This window comes from Rhinolophus sinicus, linkage group LG03, assembly GCF_036562045.2.
Source record: "Rhinolophus sinicus isolate RSC01 linkage group LG03, ASM3656204v1, whole genome shotgun sequence".
NCBI lineage: Eukaryota > Metazoa > Chordata > Mammalia > Chiroptera > Rhinolophidae > Rhinolophus > Rhinolophus sinicus.
In genome coordinates, this window is record NC_133753.1 from 115,678,372 (window position 1) to 115,704,784 (window position 26,413).

At 33.7% G+C, this 26,413-nt stretch overlaps 1 protein-coding gene across 1 annotated transcript in view; it reads right to left on the reverse strand.

Annotated features, from left to right (window-relative positions):
* The window catches only part of SNX2 (sorting nexin 2), a 52,170-nt gene that overhangs the window by 18,493 nt on the left and 7,264 nt on the right, over window positions 1-26,413 (reverse strand). Inside the window, exons 2-7 of the mRNA XM_019728009.2 lie at window positions 13,062-13,179; window positions 8,867-9,030; window positions 7,401-7,467; window positions 7,007-7,050; window positions 5,506-5,647; window positions 1,455-1,533 (exon numbers count right to left, since the gene is read on the reverse strand). Of these exons, the coding sequence (XP_019583568.2) occupies window positions 1,455-1,533; window positions 5,506-5,647; window positions 7,007-7,050; window positions 7,401-7,467; window positions 8,867-9,030; window positions 13,062-13,179 (614 nt within the window). The remainder of the gene's footprint in view (window positions 1-1,454; window positions 1,534-5,505; window positions 5,648-7,006; window positions 7,051-7,400; window positions 7,468-8,866; window positions 9,031-13,061; window positions 13,180-26,413) is intronic.

The following is a 26,413-nucleotide window of genomic DNA, read 5'->3' on the forward strand; positions in this document are numbered from 1 at the left end:
CTTGTACTTTGTCTCTGCTCTTGTGTTTTATAATTATTTGTACATAAAATTTCTATAATATGTTAAAAATATGTATCATAATGTTAAAAAATAAATGCTAAAATTCCTTCAAAATACAAAAAACAAGTACCTAAATGTAAACAAATAAAAATTTGAATTAAAAAATTAAAAGAAAAGATTTTTTCCCTGCAAGTTTGGGCCAAAAATGTGGGTGCGCGTTATACACAGGAGTGCATTATACACCGCAAAATATGGTACCTTTGTACACTGAAGTCAAAATCAATTATACAAAATTAGAGAGAACACAAACCTAATTTTTCACTGTATTTAATAATGTTCTCACCTAGCAATAATTCAAAGGAAAGATTAATGTAGATGAACTATAATTAACCAAATTATCCAACACAATACATGAATGTGAATATAACTTCCTAAGAATCTAAATAATACTGAAGTATTATTTTTATCCAAATATTTTTATCAACTCTTTCCCCCACTCACAATTTGTATTTTCCTTTTATAAGCCTGATAGCTTCTTACTTCTCTTGCTGACTACAGCTAGGACGTAATAATTCTATCACCAACTAACTCACGCCTTTACATTCCTGCTTGTAACAATGATACAAAAATAGGTGTTATTTTGATAGACAAACTATTAGTGAGGATTAATAAAAGCAGAAGCATACAGTATTGTGTTGTTTAAAGAAGAAATTTTCTTTTTTTTTAATTGGGGAATATTGGTAACAGTGGGTGTTTCCAGGACCCATCAACTCCAAATCAAGTCATTATTTTCAATCTATTTGTGGAGGGCGCAGCTCACTGGCCCATGTGGAAACAGAACCACTGACCTTGGTGTTATGAGCACCGGGCTCTAACCAACTGAGCCAACCAGCTGCCCCAAAAAGCAATTTTCTTAACCTAAGTTTAAAGTACTTTTTAATTTTATGTATTTATTTTTTAATTGGGGAATACTGGGGAACAGTGTGGTTTTTCCAGGACCCATCAGCTCCAATTCATGATTGAAGCTGTTGTCCTTCAATCTAACTGTGGAGGGCGCATGTCAGCTCCAAGTCCAGTTGCCATTTCCAAACTAGTTCCAGGGCGGGTGTGAGTGGGGGTAACCGGCAACCTTGTTAAGAACTTGTGCTCTAACTAACTGAGCCATCCGGCCACCCCTCCAGCAGCTCAGCAGCAGCTTGTTGTCTTCAATCTAGTTGCAGAGGGCGCAGCTCACTGGCCCATGTGGGAACTGAATTGGCAACCCTGTTGCTAAGAGCTTGCACTCTAACCAACTGAGCCATCCGGCGGCCACTAAAGTACTCTTGATAAGAGTCATCAAGTGGTATTTTGAAAAAAATTAATCACTGCAATATAGTTGTGCCATATAATGGAATTAGACTTACACTGCTGAACTAAAAACATGAGATTAATAAAGCACAGACGTCTAGAATTACCTTTCAAGCGCTGCTCTCCGTTTTTCTACAAATTCAGTGGATGATGAATCTTCTTTACCCACTTTGACCTTGGTCATGCCTTTGAAAACATTGAATGAATCTCATGATGATTGTATATTATTATAATAGTCTTTTACAATCATTTCTGCCTAATTTAAATATATACTTTAAATTTGAACTTGACAAAAATCTCAATTTATAACTAGTATCATACTTTTGAAAAATTAAAACTCATGATATAGGTAGTAACAATTCTACTTGGTAAGTAGAGCAGAGGTTGAGCTGTGTCTGTAGTTTCCTGACCTGTAACTTTTCAATTCCTTCCTAATCTGTTATATATTGCACTCCTAGTAAATTAAAATGTGATTGCATTTCAATAAAATTCAAATTAGTAATTTGAAGCTCAATTAATATTTTCATTTCTTATGAGCAATAATTAAGGTTCTTTACTTTGGGGAGTAGAAAAATAAAAATAAGTGTAATCCATGAATTTGCTAAATATTTTCTGTGGTAGATTTTAAGAACATGTTCTTGTTTAATTATCATAGATGGCTTTTTAATAGTTGAAATAACAAGCTCTTTTATAGATATGTTTAGAATTCTTCAAATTTAAAAAATAAAAATTATGTTAATAATTTCTGTTGGCAATTTCAATTTTAACACTAATATATTAGACTGTATATTTTTCTCTTTTCCTGTTCTTTTTCCTTTCAAAAATCAATTCTGTAGACATATGCTACAACATGGATGAACCTGGAAAATATTATGTTAAGCGAAAGAAACTTGTCAAAAAGAAATATATATGATTCCCTTTATATGAAATGTTCAGAATAGGCAAATTTATAGAGAAAGAAAGTAAATTTGTGATTGCCTATGACTGGGGGGATGCGGAAATTAGAGAATTATGTCTATGGGATAATAAAATTATAAAATGGATATGGTTTTGTATGCGCAAATACTGAAAGCCATTTAATTATACACTTTAAATGTATGAATTGTATATCATGTTAATTATATCTTAATAAACTCATTAAAAAATGGATTATGTAAAACCACATAATTCTTACTCAGGTTGGTATACCTGGGGAATAAACATGCATCACCTATAAATGTTCTGTTTAACTTAATTCCTCTAAAATACAATAGTTTGAAAAAGAAAACTCAAACACTTAAAAATTACCTACCCTGAATGGATTACAAGATGTGGGATGTTCATTATTTCACATATTCTGTTTCCCTGGAAAAAACCTTACCATGATATAGTTCTTTTTTTTTCTTCAAGAATCTTCTGCTTATGTTATTTCCTAAAAGTAACCATTATGGACCACTGTGGCAAATTAAAAAAACTTTACTCTAACTAGCTACCTCTTAAGACTTTCCAATTTCTTTGTTGCTCTTGTCTGAAAGCTTAGTAAAATACTATGTTTAAGTCAAGTAAGGTTTTATACAAGTGGTACCAGTTACGTGCTAATAAAAAGACTCCTCTCCCTTCAGTGGCAGTTACAGCTTCCAGCAAAGAAGAGAAGTTACTACTCTTATTCTACCAACCCACTATCAGTGTTTCTTATTTGAAAACCACTGGCTATGTAATTAAAATAGCCTCCCATATCTTAAAATTTTCTTAATAATGTATTAATTTTTACTTTAAAAACCTGATAGACACTATGAAATTTTTAAATGACTGCTTTTCTACTTGATTGGTTACCAGGAAGCACACTTATCAATTTGTTACCCACCTTTAACAACTGTTCAGACTTCATGCACACATTTTGAGGAAACTAACTTGGCTTCATCTTACTATTTGACTATAATTATTTTTCCTGCTAATTTCTTATTTATATATTTAAAAAACTGCATTATATGTAGTTGCCTCAAATCCTTTCTAGAATAGTGGTATATAAACAAATAATTTTAAAAACAATTTAATCCTCTTAAATGTGTATTAGACAATTCTACAATCACATAGCATTGATTATTTTCAAAAACTGGTAAAAAATAAAAGCAAATCACAATTGTATTGAAAAACTCATACCAAAATTAGAATAAGAGTGGCTAAGAGTACAATCTCTGGAGTAAGATGCTTGCATTCAGAGCTCAGTTCTGCCTCTTAGTAGCTACATGACAAGGGGCATGTTACATAACCTTGATGAAGCTTTGCTTCCGTAAGTTAACCTAAGTTGTGAGGATTACAGGAGAACGTAGGTAAATTATTTAGCACAGTGCCTTAGCACAGTAAGCACTCAATAAATGTTAATTATTCCTATAATTTAACTGATAGTCTTACAATTTAATGGGTTATCCTGGCAATGTGTATGATTAATATGAACATAACTGTGTCTCTATCCCCTAGTACACTTTGAAGGCTGTCAGAATCAGTATCAGAAAGAATGATCTTAGGATTTAGTTTCTTACTTTATTTTATTATACTGCAGTATTTGTGGAAGGTTGAAGATTACTGAGGCACAATATTAGTTTGAAACAATGAACTTAAGCATGAAAATTTAGCTTTTAAATCTTTACTTTTTTGGTCAATGTTTAAAGACTAAAACTAGCATTATCTAGCCACCAAAATGAGAAATAATTTGCTTTTCCTCTTTTGGTATATAAAATAGTTGCACAACTTAGTCAAAGATAAAAATGATATTAATAATAAGTAATTTATGATAGATGAAACTTAATTCCCTACACAGATAGCACGATACCAAAGATATCATTGCAATAATTCAGAGAAGAGTGAAAGAAGATTACTCACCAGATCAGCAGTGTTAAAGTATGGTGAGATAACTGGAAGGTTTGAGACTTTTATGGGGGCAGGGGGTGGTGCACAAAAGTCTATTTTCATAATAATAAGATATTACTTGTCTTTTTTACTCTCATTCTTTCTTGAGAGTAAAACTCAGTCGAGTTTTATAAAAGGTTATTGATACGTTATACCACAACAGATTGAGTGCAGAAGCAGATGAGAATATAGCTATCTTAATAGCCAGAAATTAATTTACAAAAATGTAGTACAAAAACAAAAAAAACAAGCTACTCTTTTTTTGTTTTACAAAAATTACTTTTCACAAAACTTAAACAGGTAGTGAGCTTACTGTTTTTAAATGAATTAATAAAATATAACTTTAAAATAGTCTCATACAATAAATATCAATAGGGCCCTCAAAACTAAAAGCTCTTTAGGGTTTTCAGTAAGTTTGAAGAATATTAAGAATATCAAGAATATTAAGAATATCAAGAAGCTAAAGAACTGCACAACTAGATTTTTTTAATTAAAAAAAAGAAAGAATGTAACAAACCCATTCAAATATATCTGATTTCAAAATCATAAGATACTGATAAAATTGCTCTTTGAACCAAATGTTTGAAAAAGTAAAATAAAAATCAGCAAAATTCATCTTACGTATTTTTCAGAATAATAATCTTATGTATAAAGAAATGTAAATAAAAACCTATGACTGCAAAAATAGGAAAAAAACAATAAAAAATTTTAAGAAATGACAGACAGTTGTCTTTTAATGGTTCTTCTCGTTTAATTTTCTGCACAGTCTTAACTAAACCTTTATTATTTGTGTAAGTAGAAATGTTTTAAACATTAAATTGAGGTACGAAATAAACTGAGTTTAAATAGCTCCTATCTGAGCAAGGCTAGATCAAATCTTTTTGGATAATGTATAGCTGAGAGCCAAACACCTCTATCCCTTAGAAAACACTATTAATATGCTATTAATATTATATCCCTTTGAGTGTTTCTCAGTAATATGGTACTCTAATGACCCTAAAAGGCTACTAGGGCTTTCAACTTGGCAAATTCTGACCCAATATTTAACATCGTTGTATTACATGAAGCAAAATCCTCAGGTGTTAGAAAATAAAACTATTAGCTTATAGAGTCTTCTGTTGATGAATGATTGTCATAAATGGAATATTCAAATTCAGCCTCTCTAGACATTATGATATGATAGTGAATGATCATGGAATCCACAAATCTATATAGTTAAAATTGAACAACGAACAGTAACGAAAGTTAATTAAGTTTTTGATTCATACTTACCTACTATACTCTTTTCTGGAGCTGGTGGCACAATATAACCGACATGTAAATATTTGCTTGCTAACTTGCTGTGCAAACCGAGAAAGTCACTAAATCTTCTTTTAACTGAAAATTCACTCTTATTGAACATGGAAAGAGAAGTCTACAAGTGAAGAAGAGGTACTTCAAATTTTGAATACTAAGCAATTATTCAGAAGTTAATGTTATACATAATTGTGAACATACATCTATATATATACACACACACACTGGTCTATTTTATAAAAGAATGCAGAATAGCTAACTAACGTGGTATACCGATCTCTAACAAATGAAAGAAAACCTAAATCACAGTAATTTTTAAAGAAACTTAGGAGGACAAAAAAATGTTTGCTTTACCCTATCCTTGACTCATCTCATTGACTCTGTATTTACGCTAATGATGCTTAAATCTTTACCTCTGGCCCAGATCTCCTCTGAGCTTCAGTCCAACATATCAAAATGCCCAAGAGACACCTCCACTTAAATCTCACTGCCACCTCAAATTCACCATCTTTTCCCCTGCTGCATCGTAAGTTCCATAAGAGAAAGGCACTGTGTGTGTTGTTTACTATCAGGTGTTAGTGCTTTGGAAACAGCATGACCCAGTGTTTAATAAATATCTGTTCAATGAATTAACAAATCTCACCCTGGCCATACAGCATTCCTCCACTTGTGTTGCCTTTTCTCCAGGATCATTCCAAGTACCACAAAGTTCCTCTACTTAGTAACTTAGGCAATCCCTCCTTTCTCACCTCTTATGTCTAAGGCCCATCGATTCTACCTCCTACCTAACTCAAGAAGCCATTTATTTTGTTCATCCCCAGAACCAGTGCCTTAATATAAAGCATTACTTCTCACTGCAGGGTTGCTGCAGACTCTCTCTCTCCCTTTTAAGATCTGAAGGCCTCCAATCCGTTTAAGAATCGCAATAGCTTCTTAACTAGAAAGCCCGACCTCCACTTTGACTCTCCTGATTTATACTGAGTCAGAAAGATTTTTCTAAAACAAAAATCTAATTGTGCCACACTCTTGTTTGAACCTCTTCAATGATTCTCCATTATCCCCAGGAGACAGTTCAAACTCCTTAATGTGGCTGTTCATAACATAGGGAGGCACAGTGCCAAAGAATTAAATCAAATGCCACTTCTTACAGATCCTGGAAAGCAAACTGCTTTCTTCACTTCCGGCTTTTACACAGGCAAATCCCTTTACCTAGAAAACCATTCTTCTTTCTTCCGCACCACCTCCCCCAATCACTCCTCCTAATTTTGTCTAGATTAGCTCCCTTCCTGCATACTCTCACAGAAGATGCTACTCTACCTACCAACCCACTCACAACTCATTGTAACAATTTCCTTGCAGTCTCTACTGGATGGTCATCTTGGCAAAGACAGGGATCACTTACATCTGCATCATCCCTGTATCCTCAGACCACACTTAGTGTGGGCTCAATATTTTTTTAAAGGAACAAAAGGCTCACCTTTGTTGTTACTCTATATGCCATGTAAGCATTCATACCATCACCTATAAGAAAAAAATCAAACAATACTATTAAAAATCATAAGCTTAACTCCACTCACACAAAAAGTTAATGATGTGAGGTTATGTGTTGATTAACTTGATTGTGGTAATCATCTCATAATGTGTGCATATATTAAATCATCACATTGTACATCCTAAATATATACAATTTTATTTGTCGATTATATCTCAATAAAGCTAGAAAAAAATAAGAAAAAAGCCCCCACAAGCTTAAAAATGAAAGTACCATTTTAATACTGTAACAATGCATTTAGTAAAGGAAAACAACACATTAACAACAAAGTTAATTATGAAAAAGAAGCAAGCACAAAATATAATAAATGTCGACTCACCAACTTTCTCTGGATCTGATACACCAATTTCTATATCAAAAACATCTCCATTTGCTTCTTCTTCAATCTAGAAAAGATATGTTTTTGGTGTTAAAGATTCCAATTTATGTCATTGTCATAACACTAATAACTATAATTTTTACCATCTATCTTTCATTAGGGTCACCGTCAAATCAATCAACTAAAAACGCCATTCTGCACTCCATTTCAGAAAACAATAAAAGCTTTCATATTTCCTAACTATGCACACACACACACACACACACACACACACACACACACACAGCAGGAAAAAGATCGTTTGGAGAAGTAATACAAAATCTTGTGTGCTTACAACTCAGATGTAGAAAAAATGTTCCAGTCTTCTGTAGAAATGCTGGACTTTTTTTTTTGGTTCTAATATCAAATCTTCAGACTCAAATTATTAAAACAATTAGCTCCTTAATCATTTGTTATAGCATTTTTCAATGTTGTAGCTATACTCTTTAATAACCAGAACGTAGCCATTACTTCTGCCAGTAGATTCCTACATACCTGCACAAATTATTATACTAATAAGCAACTTCAGAATCATGACTTCTCTGATTACCTAGTAAACACGTGTTCTTGAAGCCAATGAAAGCATTATAAAGCTTACTGAAAAAAAGCAGTTAAGTACGACAAATTATAATCCTATGAGACTATAAAGAAGCACTTTTTAATGCCATTTTTGAGAACCAATCCTAAAAGCAGCTCAGCAGGAAAGTTTTGTTATTCTCAAGAAGCTCAGAAATTGTTAAATACTGCTAATTTTTAAAAGCTATATTAACAATCTAAGACTATCTAAAAGAAAAGTGAGTTTTCTTCTTAACCACAATCTTTTTATTTCAAGGTTGCCCTCTTGTATAGATTTTTTAAAAAGTAAGCCTTACTTGAAATATAACATACATGAAGTATATAGGTCCTAAGTTTACAGCTCGATAATTTTCACAAAGTGAATATATTTTTGCAACCAGAACCTAGGTCAAGAAACAAACACCACCATTAAACCTCAGAAGGCCCTCTTACGCTTTCTCTCCAGTCAGGTCCCATCCTCCACTCTGCCAACATAACCACTAACATTTATTACATGCTTTCATCAAATAAAATTACTCAAAATATCACTTTGTTGTGATTAAATATTCAAAGTACTTCCATACATTATTTTATTTGACCAACTGAGGACCCTGAGAACACACATCATCATAAGATCACAAATGACAAACTCTTTGACTTAAGGAAAGTGATTTGCCCAAGTCACCGGTTTAAAAAGTGATGGAGATAAAATTAGAAGTCAAATCTCCTGGCTTCTTCAGGCCAATGTGCTTTTTCCAAAATGTCTAAAAGGCTTTGATTAGAAATGACTAACAGGAGAGTAATGTTGGGTGGGTGGGAACAAAAAACGTATTATTTGCATATTAATTTAGAATACAAATATTTTTCCATACCTCCTCCCTAGATCTATCAAAGATCACAGGAGCAGACATACTCTTTGATTCAATTCTGGGAGCAATGAGTGTAGTGGGGGTCACAGGTGTGACTGCAGGAGAAGGCTCTGAGGAGAGGATAGGTTCCCTTTCTGGACTGTCCAGAGAAACTTCTTCTGTGGCTTCTAGATACAAATTAAACAAGTTAGTTAAGGACAGTGGGAACAAACCCCCAATAGTCTATATATGAATTATGAAAAATATTTCATACTACCCACAAGTAAATATCAAAATATTACTTTAAAATAGTTATAATTTTATAAATCCTTCCTTAGTTGTTTATCAAAACTTTAAAACCAACAGTGACTTTGTTGATTTTCAGAAGAATTCCTGTAAATCAGCTTTATTATCTATACTAGTGGTAGGGATAAAGCTAGTAGGAAAGCAATAATGTGGATAATTCCACATTCATTTGTGTTTGGATTTGTAATATATCTTGTACTTGCGGTAACTTACCTTCCAAAATCTTTTATTCAAACTAACATTATGATTATTGTATACATATGAACACAAATTTTATAACAGAAGGCTGCCCAGAAATATCCCAACTGGGATTAAAGATTTGTTACGGAAAATTCATGAAGTTAGTAATCTAAAGCAATTTACTGCTAAAGATTACTGGATATTAGTTGAATACACAGATATGACACAAAGCAAATTAAATGTTTAGGTTTTAATTTTAAATGCTCATTCACTTGGAAAACCTAAAATTAAATATATTTAAAACCAAATCAAATCAATAAATTGAGTGTCTACAAGTTATGTAAGATTGTGCTAAATGCAATGTAGAAACACAAAGAAATGTAAAATATCATACCTGCCCTCAGGAAGTTTATAATCTAGTTGGGAAACAAGACATAAGCATGTGGAATGTTAAATAATAATAAAAGACAAATAATAGCAAAGAGAATAGTAAAAAGAATGTTAGAAGACATTTAATTGCTGTATGAACTACAGAACAAATACTACAATTTGAGTTGAGATGGGAGACAAAATCAGGAATAGTTCACAAAACTGATCAGAGAAGATTTGGATGGGTAGAAAAACAATGAGGGAAGAATTTCATGGAAGTAAAATAATCACACAAGCAAACAGCAAAACCAGAAAAACGAAAATGACTATCAGTGGCCATAATGAAACCACAGCTCTGCTGGTTTATAGAACTGATATCAGGATAAGGCAGTAGGACTGGAAGGCACAGAGGATCAGACCGCTGGTTTCTAGCCTGAGGTTCTCAGATTCTTAGAGGTTTGGGAAGGCAATAATGGTAGTCAGTGAGCCGTTTTAATTTTAACACCTCAAAAAGCATAGCAATAATAACATGTTAAATAGAAACATCTTAACATTTATTTATCAATCTACTATCACTGGTTATCTCTTATTGATGAGATCCTTACTTGGCACAGCTCTTTATTTTTTACATGAAAAATAAAAATAATAATAACCAAAATCTTTCCAACTATGGTAACCAGAGGTAGGAAAATAGTCTAGAGACATTGAACAGACTAATAGATGACCCTAAGATAGCAAATTAAAATTTTACACGCAACTTCAGACAGTTAACACGTTGCGTACAGCGGGGTTTAAATCCCTCATACCCCTGTTCTGGCAGGTTTTTAAAAGAAACTACTTTAAAATGCACTCTTCTCTTTAAAGTGTAAATGCTTCTATGTCATTTATTATTTTTCTATAAATAATAGATTCTACAAATAAATTATTCTATAAATTATTCTATAAATAATTATTCTACAAATAATTCAATAAAATATGCAAAGTAAAAAGAGTCAACAGTAAAAACGAGAATTCTCGTTATCGTCCTTAACGCATGGCTCAGAAAAAACAAAGATTCTCGTGATCCGTACGCAACGTGTTAAGATTGCTAGTATTTACTCTTGTTTATAAATTAAAATGTATTGGGGTGACAGTATTGATTTTTTTAAATAAATGAAACCAATGAGAAATAAATATAAGAAAGCAGTATATCAAAGTTAGGAGGTGTAAGATCATTAACCTACAAACAAGCCAAACAACAAGCAGCAAACAAAACAAAACAGCTCACAGTGGCCCATGTGGGGATCAAACTGGCAACGTTGGTGCTACCAGCCACATTCTAACCAACTAAGCTAACTGGCCACCGCACATTGTAACTTTATTGCGATATCAGTATAAGGTTATTTTAACGTTTCAATCATTTTACTTCACTTGATAAACCAGGTTTTGTGTTCTTTGTACAGACTCAAAGACTCTTTTGTAGGAGGCCTCAAAATAAGAAAAGCTAAATATGATCTAAGTAACTAATACAGAGGGGGAAATGAAAAGAAATGCATAGAAACTTAGGTTCAGCACACTAATGCAGTCTGCCTTAAGTTCTTCTCATGACTTTTTTTAGCAAAAGTAAACTAACATACTATAAGTTCACAAAGTTTACTGTAAACCAGACCTAAAGGTTCCAGAAGATGCCCCATAGGTACTAAGTATAATGACAAACTTTTCCTTTGAAGAGATACTTTGAGGACAAGCACAAATTGATTATGATAATGCCAGCTAAGGAACATTTCACTCATATAATTGACACCAGAGAATTTTTAAACAAAGGAATACTCACTAAACTTATAGTTGGTATTATATGCTGAAAAGCTAAGTGAAATAAGCTAAGTATGCTGGCAGAAACACGTCCCAAAAGGCTAGTACAATTTCAATATTGGCAATTTGCTCACCCTCACTTATTGCTCTAGAACCGTAACCTAAAATGTATTCAGTGGAGTCTGGTGCAGGATGTAACAAACGGTGGAGAGGGCTCCGTAATAAACATATTTGGTGAACACTCTCTAAGCTAATAATAGTAACGTCACACTTGAACTTTTTCTGGTACCACTTCTGACATACTGGTACTTGAAATGCTACCCTAAACACATCAGCACACATACCGATACAATCTAATCCCTTTGGTTTTAAAATCAAAGCAGCTAGATCACTAGAGCAATAACTATATTCTCGAGCATTTGAGATTGTGCATCCTGGCGCCTAATCAGCCTGACTCAAACTCTTACAAAAATTCAAAAAAAAAAAAAAAAATCTATATTCTCCCCTTTGATATAGTAGAAATAAAGTACATGTCCTTATTACTGAACAATAGTTTTCACCATCCTGGTAACAATGCTACTCTCTATTATGATTTCCTAGAACCATACTCCTCCATAGGAGGAACAATATACCTGCTTAAAGGAATTATAAATAAAATGCAAGTGTAATATTAATTCATTCAGGTTTAGAATAACTAATGATGTTGTTATGAAATGCAGCTGAGTTTAAGATAAAAGATAAAGCATAAAAAAGTGTTTGTAAATAACAAAGGAAACATACGACTATGTTGAATGTTTTGTCCCTGTTTCTCTCTTTTCTTTTAAAACAAACACTGACATTGACCATATTTGAATCACAATATTTAGTACAGACTGCTAGGCAGACTGAAACATGAAAAAGATTTTTCTCATCATCTAAGTGTACAAATATCACTGTTTAGTCCTCACTTGGCAAACTGCATACTGTAAAAAAATCCAAAATCCTCTCCGCTTACACACATACACACACACAGAATTCTGTTAAGTTTCAGCATAGTTCATCTATATAGAATTTTGTGACTTCAAGATGAAAGAGTCTTTAATAAAATGAATTCCTCAAGCATCATTTACTCACCTAAAAGTAAATCAAAATGAAACAGGTAGTAAATACTGAAGTATTAAAATAAACAGATTTCAACTAAAAATAGACTGTAAATTTAGTGATTTTTAAATCCAGGGTTTAATTTTGCTTTGTGACAACTTGTAATTAATAAAGAGTACAATCACTGCTATTTCTCAAAATTTGAATGCCACAACCATTATTAGTCTCTTAAGTCTAAGTGCTGATCAAACAATCAAATTATGTGATTTATTTTCAAATGCTTAAAACCAGAAAAGATCACATTTTTGCTTCTCTCAACAGCCCATTATTTTTCACAAAGTTATCTAATTGGAAATTTCTTACCCTTCTAAGTTGTTAACAAGAAGAGCTAACACGTTACACAAAATTTCAGTTTTGCTTTACAGAATAATTTGTAACAGGATATATACTACAACTGGCCATAATTATAAAAAATAAAGATAGTTACAATTACCTGCAAAAAGATCTTCTCTGTCGTCATCTAACACAACTTCTGCAGGTTTTGGACCATTGGAGTTTGTACTAACATCTTCAGTTAGAAGACTAGTTGGTTCTGGAGATGATGGACTTGACTGTTAAAAAAAACCCAAACAGTAATAAATGGATTGGCACATTTATCTATTCTAATCACATCTCTATACATTACAGAAACAGAACATTCTCTTGCTATGCAGGGAAGAAAGAACAAGAACAGTTATTTATAATTCTTCCTCTGAGGGTAAGAATGAACCAAAAACACACTTTTACTCATCTCCCTTAACAAAAAGTCACTTAAGAGTGAAATAAGAAAACCTTTCCTAATCACCCCTTTTGAGATACTAATTTGTCACATTGTGTTATGATTGACAAAAACAAAATTTAATGCTTTAATCATATATAAGATTATTCTACAATCAAAACCAAAATATATTGCACGTGTAAGAAGTTCAAAGTACTGCTTTACCACAGGAGGAAGGTTTAATACTAGTTGAATTAAGACTACGATTATTCTAAAATTTCTAGTTTCAAACTAAAAATATGCCCTCTCCTCATTTACATTTTAACTAAGCTGTGGGACTATTTTTGTACTTCTTAACCTTAAAGTAAAATGACCAACATAATGAAATCTAGACTGTAAAGCTTTTAGCTTTATTATAGTTTTCTTATAATAGTTAAAACCAATACTTTTCTTAAAAAAAAAAAAAACACATAAAAAGGAAATTGTATATGTCAAAAGTGCACAGCTAGATATTTTCACAAACCCAACATCCCTGTGTAACAAGCACCTAGATCAAGAAAGAGAACATTATGAACCCCAGAAGCTTCCATTCTTTACCCTTTCCCCACCTGGCTTCTGCCAGCATCGATTCGTTTTTCCTGTTGTTCTCTTCATAAAAAGGACTCATACAGAAGACAGTTTGGCAGTTTCTTTTTTTTCTTTTTAACATTACTTTATTGGGGAACAGTGTGTATTTCCAGGATTTTTTCCAAGTCAAGTTGTTGTCCTTTCAATCGTAGTTGTGGAGGGCGCAGTTCAGCTCTAGGTCCAGCTGCCATTGTTAGTTGCAGGGGGCGCAGCCCACCATCCCTTGTGGGAGTCGAACCGGCAACCTTGTGGTTGAGAGCCCACTGGCCCATGTGGGAATCAAACCAGCAGCCTTCGGCGTTAGGAGCACGGAGCTCCAACCGCCTGAGCCACTGGGCCGTCCCAGTTTGGCGGTTTCTTACCAAACTAAACACACTCTTATCAGACAGTGCAGCAATCACACTCTTTAGTATTTATGCAAAGGAGTTGAAACTTGCATCTATACAAAAACCTGCACACAATGCTCATAGCAGCTTTATTCATAATTGCCAAAACTTGGAAGCAGCCAAGATGTCCTCCAGTAGGTGACTGGATAAACTGTGGTACATCCAGACAATGGAATATTATTCAGCACTAAAAGGAAATGAGTTATCTAGCCATGAAAAGGCAGAGAGGAAACTTAAATGTATTGAAAAAAGTCAGCCAGAAAAGGCTACACATAGTGTGATTCCAACTATATGACATTCTGGAAAAGACAAAGACACTGGGTTCGGGGAGAAAAGGATAAACAGAATACAGAGGACTTTTAGAGCAGTGAAACTACTCTGTATCATACATTACTGGTGGGTACATGTCAATACATTTGTCCAATCCCACAGAATGTACAACACCAAGAGTGAACCCTAATGTAAACTGTGGACTTTGGGTGATAATGATGTGTCACTGTAGTTTCATCAATTGTAACAAACGCACGCCTCTGGTGAGGGATGCTGATGAGGGATAATTCGTGTGTGTGTGTGGGCAGGATATGGGAAATCTCTGTACCTTCCACTCAGGTTCTTAAGGCAAATTTCTGGTCACAAAAGCTTCACCAAACTTCTAAATAAAGACTCAAAACACTTCTAATATTAAACACTGAAATAAATGTAAACTATACACATACATTTAAGAAAGATTAATAAAAACATTTAAGATAATGATTTTCCGACCCACTTATTCCAGTACAGGATTATGGGTGGCCTAAGCCTGCCCCAGGAGCTCAGGGATCAAGGCCGGCACAGACTCTGGGACCAATCCTTGAGGCGCCCTTCCATCACAAGGCGAACTAGCACACTCACTGTCACACTCACTCATTCACTCAGCCTGGGACAACTTAGACATGCAATTAACCTAACATGTACCTCTTTGGGATGTGGGAGAAAACCCAGGCAGACATGGGGAGAACATGGAAACTCCATACACGGTGGCCCCAGCTGGGAATTGCCTTTTTCCCCTTCTCATTAACATCATAACAAAATGATGTTGAATGAAACATTATCTGAGGACCTGCTATACCTTTTCCCTCTTAAATTCTTTGAAATAAATATGACTGTTCAAAGTAAAAATTGTAACAGTACATAGCTATAATTCATAGACTACTTACAATCTATAACGTCTTATCATAATTGAACATTCATAGTATGTTAATATCTTAGTCACAGTTCCCTGACACTAGAATCAGAGGGAAAAAAACTAACGTGTTTCTATGAGAAGAAGGATCCTTTTGTCTCATAGTTCAGAGCCCAAGAGTGAAGGGCAGGATGGGGATGGTGCGGATGGGGGCTCCTCTAGCAGTGGCTGTGGAGCAGCACTCAGCCCACAGTGGGGAGGCTATGAGGCACACACACCCTTCGGGTGCCCGTCCCCCAGCAGCCTGGAGTGAGTGCCCTGCCTGACTGCTCAGAGCAGCCATGGAGCAGTCACTCACTGCAGGCTGACAGGACTCTGCCCCTGCCTCGCTCTGCCCCTTTCAGTTCACTGGTGACTACAAGAAGAGCTGTTCTCCACTGGGTAGAAAGCAGTATGGAGAAGTGGCCACTGAACGAGGAAGTGATGGTAGAAGGGAACACCGCTGGCTTCCCTGCCTGGAGCACAGGCTCCAGATGACCAGGACTATATAGTTGTCCAAGATAAAATGCAATTGTGGAGACAGCAGTATTTTTAATAAATGTATATTCTCTCTCTTTTTTTTTTACTTTAAAGTTTACTCAGACGACAACTGTCAGTAAAGTTACATCGATTTCAGCTGTATAATTCTGTAATCCATTATCTCATGTATATTCTTTTCTTACCCTACATCATCACCTAGTAGTGTGTTAGAGATTATTTATTAGGTTGGTGCAAAAGTAATTGCTGTTTTCGCAATTATTTTTAACCTTTTAAACCACAATTACTTTCGCACCAGCCTAATATATAAAAAGTTCCAAGGCTGTTGCTAATATCTCTCTTCAATTAAATAGTAGTGCTCTAGATTCCAACCAAGATTAAAGAAGCCCTCTATAGCCTCTCTCTCGCACTGATTAACACTGAAGTTCCAGACAAAACATAAAATACAATGATCTAAAAAGTAAATAATAGCAAGCAGATTAGGGATTAAGCCAAAAATGTGAAAAATTATCCATACAAGGGTGAATTTTACGATTTTTTTTCTTTTCTCTCCTCGCTTTTTCTGAGGATGGTGCCAATTGCAGAACTGCACTAGTTGTGTGCAGCAATGTCGCCAAGAAAACCTATCTTTCTGGACATAACACCAGGGCCTCTACAACCTACAGAGTGTAAATGGAACATTCTTTTTGCTCTTCCCCACTATTTTCTTCCCTGGCCCTGTTCTAAGTCCAGACCTATTTGCTAACTGCATGATCACAGCAGTGACGAGAGCACTAGCATTTAAAACCACAAGAGAAAATATATAAAGCAATTACTGACGGACATAAAGGGAGAAATCCACAGTTATACAATAGTAGGGTATTTTAATACCATATTCACATCAATGGATAGGTCATCCAGACAGAAAATTAATAAGGAAATAATGACCTTAAAAGTCACATTAGACAAGATCGACTTAATAGACATTTAAAGAACAGTTCATCCAAAAATTGTAGACTACACATTTTTTTTCAAGTGCATATGGAACAAAACAAGCTTTAATAAATTCAAGAAGGCTGAAATCATCAAGCATCTTTTCTGATCCCAATGGCATGAAACTACAAATCAACTATAGGAAGAAAACCAGAAAAACAACAAACGTGGGAACTAAACAACATGCTACTAATAAATAAGCAATGGATCAAAGGGGAAACCAAACAAGAAACCAAAAACTATCTTGAAACAAATGAAAATGAAAACACAGCTTTTCAAAATTTATGGGATGCAGCAAAAGCAGTTCTAAAAGGTAAATTCATAGTTATACAAGCCTACTTCAAAAAACAAGAAATATCCAAACTAAACAACCTAATGCTATACCTAAGGAACTAGAAAAAGAACAAACAAAACCCAAAGTAAACAGAAGGAAAGAAATAGTTACGCTCAGAGGCGAAATAAATGAAATATAAATTTAGAAAATAAGAAAGATCAAAACTAAGAACTGGTTCTTTGAAAAGATAAATAAACAAGACTTTAGCCAAACTCATCAAGAAAGTGTCCAAATAAAATCATAAATGAAAGAAGAAAATTTACAACCAACACCACAGAAATACAAAGAATTAAAGAACACTATGAACAATTATATGTCAACAAATTTGACAATTTAAAAGAAACGGATACATTTCTAGAAGTATGTAAGTTTCCAACACAAAATAAACCAGGATGAAATACAAAATGTAAACAGACCAATTACGAGCAATAACAGTGGAGCAGTAACCAAAAAACTCCCAGCAAATCGCAAATGAAAGTCAAGAACCAGATGGTTTCACAGGTGAATTCTACCAAACATTCAAAGAATACATATCTATTCATCTTAAACTATTTCAAAAATTGCAGAGGAAGGAAAATTGTTTCCAAAAAGTTATTCCATGAAGCTAGCATAACCCTGATACCAAAACCAGATAAAACATCACACAAAAAGAAAATTACAGGACAATATCCCTGATGAACATAGATGCAAAAATTCTCAACAAAATATTAGCAAACTGGATTCAACAACACATTAAAAGGAGTATACACTATGACGAAGTGGGATTCATCTCAGAGATCCAAGAAAGGTCCAACATCTGTAAATCAATTAATGCAATACATCACATAATAAAGAAAAAAAAGGGTGTGATCATCTCAATAGATGCAGAAAAAGCATTTGACAAAATTTTGCATCTTTTTATGATAAAAACTCTCAACAAAATGAGTATAGAAGGAACATACCTCAACATAATGTCCATATATGACAAACCCACAACTAATAAAAGAACATACTCAATGGTGAAAAGCTGAAAGCATTTCCTCTAAGATCAGGAACAAGACAAGGGTGCTCAGTATTACCACTTCTATTCAACACAGTATTGGATATCAGACACCACAAAGAAATAAAAGGCATCCAAATTGGAAAAACGTGAAACTCTCATTATTTGCAGATGACATGATACCATATATAGAAAACCTTAGTCTCCAACAAAAAACTATTAGAATAAATGACTTCCGTGAAGTTTCAGGATACAGAATCAAAATATAGAAACTGTAGTGCTTCTATACATTAATAATGATCAGAAGAAATTAAGAAAACAATTCCATTCACAATTGCATCAAAGAGTATAAATGCCTAGGAATAAATTTCACCAGAGGTGAAAGACCTGTACTCTGGAAACTGTTAAGACATTGAAGATGGAAACTGAACAAGATACAAATTAATGGAAGATATACCTTGCTCATGGATTGGAAGGATTAATATTGTTAAAATGCCCTTCATTCCTAAAGCAATATACAGATTCAATACAATCCTATTAAAACACCAAGGACATTCTTCCCAGAATTAAAAATAACCCTAAAATTTATATGGAACCACAAAAGACCCCAAACAGCCAAAGAAATCTTGAGAAAGAACAAAGTAGGAGGTGTCACGCTCCTTGACATCAAACTATACTACAAAGCTACAATATTCAAAATACACTACAATAGTACAGTATGGTACTGGCATAAAAACAGATATATAGATCAACGGAATAGAATAGAGACCCAGAAATAAATCCTCGTTTATATGGTCAATTAATCTACAACAAAGGAGGCAAGGATACACAAAGGGGTAAAGATAGTCTCTTCAATAAGTGATGCTGGAAAAACTAGACACGTATATGCAAATAACAAAAAAATGGAACTAGACTACTTCTTGTAAATAAACAAAAATAAACTCAAAATGGATTAAAGACTTAAATATTAGACCTGAAACCATAAAACTCCTAGAAGAAAAGAAAGGCAGTAAACTGTCTGACATCGCTCTTAGTAGTATCTTTTTGGAGATATCTCCTTGAGCAAGGGAAACAAAAGAAAAAACAAACAAATGGAACTACATCAAACTAAAAAAATGTTTGCACAGTGGAGGAAACCATCAACAAAATGAAAAGACAACCTACTGAATGGGAGAAAATATTCACAAATGATACATCCAATAAAGGGTTAATATCCAAAATATATATGGAACTCATACAACGCGACACTAAAAAAACAAACAATCCAATTAAAAAATAGGCAGAGGACCTGAATATACATTTCTCTCAAGAAAACGTAAAGATGGCCAACAGACATATGAAAAGATGCTCAACATCATTGATCAGGGCAATGTAAATTAAAACTGCAATGCACTATCACTTCCTACCTGTCAGAATGGCTATCATCAATAAATCAACAAACAAGAGTTGGTAAGGATGTGAAGAAAAGGGAACCCTCGTACACTATTGATGGGATTGTAAATTAGTGCAACTACTATGGATAACAGTATGGAGATTCCTCAAAATATTAAAAAATAGATCTGCCACACGATCCAGCAATTTCACTTCCGGGTATTTATCAGAAGAAAACAAAAACACTAACTCAAAAAGATATATATACATCCCTACGTTCATTGTGGCATTACAAGTAATGGTCAAGATATGGAAGCAACCTAGATGTCCATTAATATACAAATGGATAAAGAAGATGTAATACAAACACGCACAAACACACACATGCACGTATGCACGCACATGGAATATTATTCAACAATAAAGAAGAATGAAATCTTTCCATCTGCAACATCATGGATGGACCCAGAGAATATTATTATGCTAAGTGAAACAAGTCAGACAGAGAAAGATACTTACAAGTGGAATATAAAAAACAAATACATAAAATGAATAAACAAAACAAAAGAGAAACAGTCCCATAGATACAGAGAAAAAGCTGATGGTTGCCAAAGGGGAGGGCAGTGGGGGATGAGAATTGAAAACAAAAACAAAAGCAAACTCAGCTGGATTGTGACTATGTTAAATGTAAATGGTTCTAGACAGTCCCCAAATTCTGTATCTCCTCAAATGAAGGCTTCTTAAACATCACAAATGTACCTGAAAGTTATGTGCCTGTCATGTATTAAAAATAACATCAGTGGGGGAAAAAAATAAAACCCCAAGAGAACATCTACTACTCTGGCCAGTTGAATAAAGGAAAAAGAAAACCTAATAGTATGAATAGGGAACAGAAATACTTATTAGTATTTTCTCTCTCACTTCTTTCACTGCAAAGGTGACCTAAGCTGAGCATAAGTGTGTGACAGTGCAGGCAGCTAAAACTCTGAGAGAAGCCTATGTTTCTGGGAAACAGCCTTGGAAAAACGGGACCAGTAAGTGTCTCTTTCCTAAGCAAAGAACAGATTTATTTACTGTCTAGTATGATAAAGATAATGTCTCCTCTGGAGCAAATAATAGGCAGACTTATTGCCTGTTATAAATGACTTGGGTTCTTCAGATGTGACACAAATCAAAGCGGATGCAACACTGGCCTGGGCTCCTCCATCTCACCACCCTGGCAAGCGAGGGGCAAGGTAAATTGTTGCAAATATGATACTCATGCTGCTCGATATGTTTTGAGTAATAGTCCTTTACTGTGTCTTCTTCCAACATCCATAAAACAAGTTATTTTATTAGCTTACAAGGAGAGTAAAATTTCAGACCCTTTACAGTTCTTGAGATAAAAAGTCACTGAACTTGAAGATAAAACATTAGACTGTATCTAATTTGAATAGCAGAAAGGAAAAAAATTGGGGAAAAAACAGAACTCAGAGACCTGTGAAACAATACAAAAACGTCTAACATTCATGTCATTGGAGTCCTAGAAAGAGTGCAGTGCAGAAAAATACTTCAAGAAATTGTGCCCCCAAACTGCCCAAATTTAGTGAAAGTCATAAATTTAGGTTTAAGAAAAAGCAAACTTTGAACAGGACAACTTCAGAGAAAACCAGACCCTGCCACATCATTAAAAAAGGCTGAAAACCGAAGATTAAAACTTAATAAATTTGAAGCAGCTAAAGAAAAACAAACAAACAATCACATTTAAGGAAACAACTAGAAGGACTGTATGTTTCTCACCAGAAATGAGAGACTAGGGGACAGTAGAACATAACCTTTAAAGTGCTGAAAGAAAAGAATTGTCAACACAGAATTCTATATCCAGTAAAATATCTTCAGGAGTGAAGCTGAAATAAAGATATTCTCAGATGAAAGAAAACAGGAATCCGCCATCACAGGCCAGCTCATTTAAAAAAAAACAAAACAGTGCTAAAAGAAATTCTTTAGACTGAAAATGCATGAGACAGTAAAAACGTGGACCTTCAGGAATAAAGGAAGAGCTGGTAACTGGGGAAATACATTACACTGTTTTTCTTCTCTTAAGTTATTTAAAATGTGTATGACAACAAAAGCAAAAGTAATAACACTGGTAAAGTTGTCAATGTATAGAGATGTAATATATGTGAAAACTGTAACATAAAAGAAAGGAGATAAATGGACATTTATGGTTGTAAGGCTCTGTATTTTATTTGTAGAAATACAATATTAACTCTAATTAGATTATAAATGGTTAGGTATATATATTGTAATCCCTAGAGCAATGACTCTCTCTCTCTCTCTCTCTCTCTCTCTCATTGGTGAAAGCCTCAGTTTAACTGGAGACAAGACTGAAGGACTGATTATTGATCAACACACTAACTGACTTATCATCAAAGTGGACAACACCAAGCAGCTCACAGGGGACCATCCCTGCCCCCCGAGAAAGGAGCCCTGATTGGGGGTTCCATATAGATACCTGTATAGATATGTAAAGATACCTATATAGATATCTATATCGATAGAGACAAGAGATAAAGTTAAAAAACCCGGTAGATAAATTAAAATGGAATACTAATAAAGATTAAAGTAAAACAAAAGAAGGGAGAAATGGGGAAACAAAGTGGAAAAACAGTAAACAAATAAACTGGTAGATCTAATCCAACCATACCAAGAATTACATTAAATGTAAATAGTCTAAACATACAAATTAGAAGACAGATGTGACCAGATTGGATATAAAAATAACAATACACAAAAATATGCTGCCTACAAATTAACCTACTTTAAAGACATAGATAAGAGCTGGAGTGCTACAATAACATCAGATAAAGTAAAATTCAGAATAAGAAGTATTGTCAGCAATAAAAAGGGGCATCATATGATAAAAGGATGAATTTACCAAAAAAATCATAATACTAAACATCTATCTAACAATAGAGCTTCAAAATACATGAAGGAAAAACTGAACTGTAAGAATTAAAAAGTAAAAAATCTACAATTATACTTGGAGACTTTAACACTCTTCTCTCAGTAATTGACAGAATAGATAGATAGATAAGGAAAGACTTGGAAAATACTATCAATCAACTAGACCTACCAGTTATAGAATACGCCACCAATAACATCAGACTATATACATTCTTTTCAAGTATACACAAACTATGCACCCTAATAGACCATATCCTGGGCCATCAGACAAAACTTAACAAATTTAAAAGAACTGAAATCATTAAACATTCTCTGACCATAACAAAATTAAAGTAGAAATCAGTAACAGAAAGCTATCCATAAAATCCCCCAAATTTTGAAGTTAACACACTTCTAAATAAGTCACAAGTCAAACCGGAAGTCATCACAAGGAAAACTAGAAGATAATTGAAATCGAATGAAAAGAAAAAATACTGTACCAAAATATGTGGGATGCAACTAAAGAAGTGATTACAGAGAAATATATAGCTAAATACTAATACTCAAAACAAATCTCAAATCAATGATCCAAAGAAGCTAGAAGAGCAAATTAAATACAAAGCAAGCAGAAGGAAATAAAGAGCGTAAATCAATGAAATTCAAAACAAACAAAAAATCAAGAAACCAAAAGTTGATTCGTTGAAGAAGATCCCAAGAAAATGATAAACCTCCAGCAAGAATAAAATAAATGAATAACATAAGCAAAAAAACAGAAGACATAAATTATCAGTCTCAGGAATGAAAAGGGAAGAGCATCACCCATAGATCCCACAAACATGGTAAGGGAGTATTACAAAAAACTTATGCCAATAAATTTCTGATCTGAACTTTTAATGGACAAATCTCTTGAAAGACACATACTACACCAAAGTTCACCAAGGAGAAATAGTGCTACATCTATTAAAGATACTGAATTTGTGAGGAGCATTTGAGATCTTGCTTCCTGGCAATGTTGTCAGTTTGGCTCAAATAAACACTTGTAAAAAAATGGAAAAAAAAAAAAAAAGATACTGAATTTGTAGTTAAAAGTCTTCCAATGAACAAAACTACCACTAGTGAGTTCTATCAACATTTGAAACAAGACTAATTCCATACAACCTCTTCAAGAATATACAGAATAAAATGCCCCAATTGATTTAATGAGGCCAACATTTATGATATCAATATCAGATAAACACATTACAAGTAAAAGAAAACAACACATAAATATCTGTCACACAGATACAACAGCCTAAATAAAACAGCAAACTGAATGCAGCAATATATAAAAATATATACACATTATGACTATGTGGAGTTTATTCTAGGAAAGCAAGGTTTAATCAACATTTGAAAATCAATCAATGTAATCCACTTTATCAAAAAAGTAAAAAACACCTTATGATCAGCTTATTAGATGCAGAAAAAGCATTTGCCAAAATCAACATCCATTCATGGATACAAAATTTCAGAAAACTAGAAATAGACGGGAATTTATTGAACCTGGTGAAGGTTATCTACCAAAAAAACTTACAGATAACATCATATTTAAGGGAGAAAGAATAGTTTCCTCTTACAACCATGAAAGGGGAAAGGATATCCACTCTCACTGCTTCTATTGAATATTATCCTGGTGGTCCTCGCCGGTGCATTAAGGCAAGATTTAAAAAAAAAAATGGTATAAAGAAAAGAACTGGAATGAAATAAAACTCTAATCAGAGGTAACACAATTATCTACATAAAAATTCCCAAGGACTCTACAGAAAACCTACTAGAACATGAGTTAGTGTGGCCCAGTTGCACGATAAAGGGTCAATATGCTGCTAGTGAGCAAATGTAAAAGGAAATGAAAGTACCATAAAACCATGAAATACTTAGGTATAAATTAACAAAATACGTGCTAGATCTGTATGCACAGATGAAATGATGAAAAAATGATGAAAAAAGTCAAGTAAGATCTAAATAAATGGAGAGAAATCATATATTTATGGCTTAAAGGCTCAATATTGTTAATATGTCTATTCTCCCCAAACTGCTCCATGGATTCATTACAACCCCAATTAAATTATTAGCAGGAATTTTGGGTAGAAATCAATAGATTATAAAATTATATGGAAAGGCAAAAGAACTAGAGCAGTCAAAACAATTTTGTAAAGAACAAAGTCAGTGGATTCACACTACTGATTCCAAGACTCAGTTACTCTCATCAAGGTAGCGTAAAACTGGCAAAAGGACAGTCAACAGATCAATGAACAGAAGAGTCCAGAAATAGACCCACACATACGTATATGCTCAATTGATTTTTCACAAAGATGCAAAGACAGCCCAATGGAAAAAGTTTTTGAATCTAGACTCTTTAGCTTAGCATAAAGCACTTGAGATTCAGCGATGTTGTTGCGTGTATTGAAAAATACTATCAACCAACTTGACCTAACACTTATACAACACTCCACCCAACATCAGACTATATACGCTCTTTTCAAGTGCAAACATAATCTTTACCATGATAGGTCAAAATCTGAGTCATAAAATAAACCTTAACAGTATGATTATCTTTCAATAAATGGTGCTAGAACAACTGGGTATCTACATGGGAAAAACAAAAACAAAGAAAAGCCTTAATTCATATGAAAAGTAACTCAAAATAAATTCCAGGCCTAAATATTGAAGCTAAAACTATAACACTTCTAGAAGAAAACATAAGCAAAACCTTTGTGACCCTGGGTTAGTATCAGCAAAGGATTTCACATGTGCCATAAAAGTACTATAAATAAAAAAAGGATTACTTGAACTTCACCAAAATAATAAACTTTTGCTTTGTGAAAGATACTGTTAATAGCATAAAAAGACAAGCCACAGACTAGGGAAAATATCTGTAAAACACTTATCTGGTAAAGGATTTATATTGAAAATACATAAAGAATTCTCAAAACTCAATTAAGGAAACCCAATTTTTAAAAATGTGCAAAACATATGAAAGGACACTTCACCAAAGAAGATAATTTTCAGATGGTGACTTATATACGTGAAAAGATACTGAACATCATTAATCATTATGGAACATACAATAAAACCACAATGAGGTAACACACACCTGTTAGAATGGTCAAAAAAAATCAGTGGTGTGCGGGTAAATGTTCAGCAATCAGGTCTTTGGGAGAGAAGACCCTGATTTTCAGCTGTTGCTGATTTCTGTAACGTAAACATGCTTGCTGTGGCTGGTTACCCCTCACAAACTGTGAAGTTGGGAAAATATGTACTACTTTTTACCATACAGACACTACAGACATATAACCTCAAGAGCACAGAAAACAGTAAAATGTAGCAAAGGAATTAGGAAAAGTTGAAAATATTTATTCTTTGTTTTTAATATAATATAATTATAAATTTATATAATTTAATTTTTAACAATGGTTGTGTTTATTAACCAGCTCACAAAATTCCTGAAAATTTAACAATCAGTTGTTTTGAGTCAGTATAAGCTGGCCTCAAGCTCACCGCTGCCTAAAATAAAAACTTATACGAACAAGTGCTGACAAGGAAGTGAAACAAATGGAATTCTCATTCATTGTTGATGAGAATGCAAAATGAATACAGATGCTGTGGAAAAGAGTTTGGCAGTTCTCTTTCTCTTTCTCTCTCTCTCTCTCAGAATCTTTTGTAATTTTATTACATTTCAGAGATTAAATTAATGCAAACCTGATCAGAGACTGAAATAGACAAATCCAGCTCCATCAAAGGTTCCCTGGGGCTAGC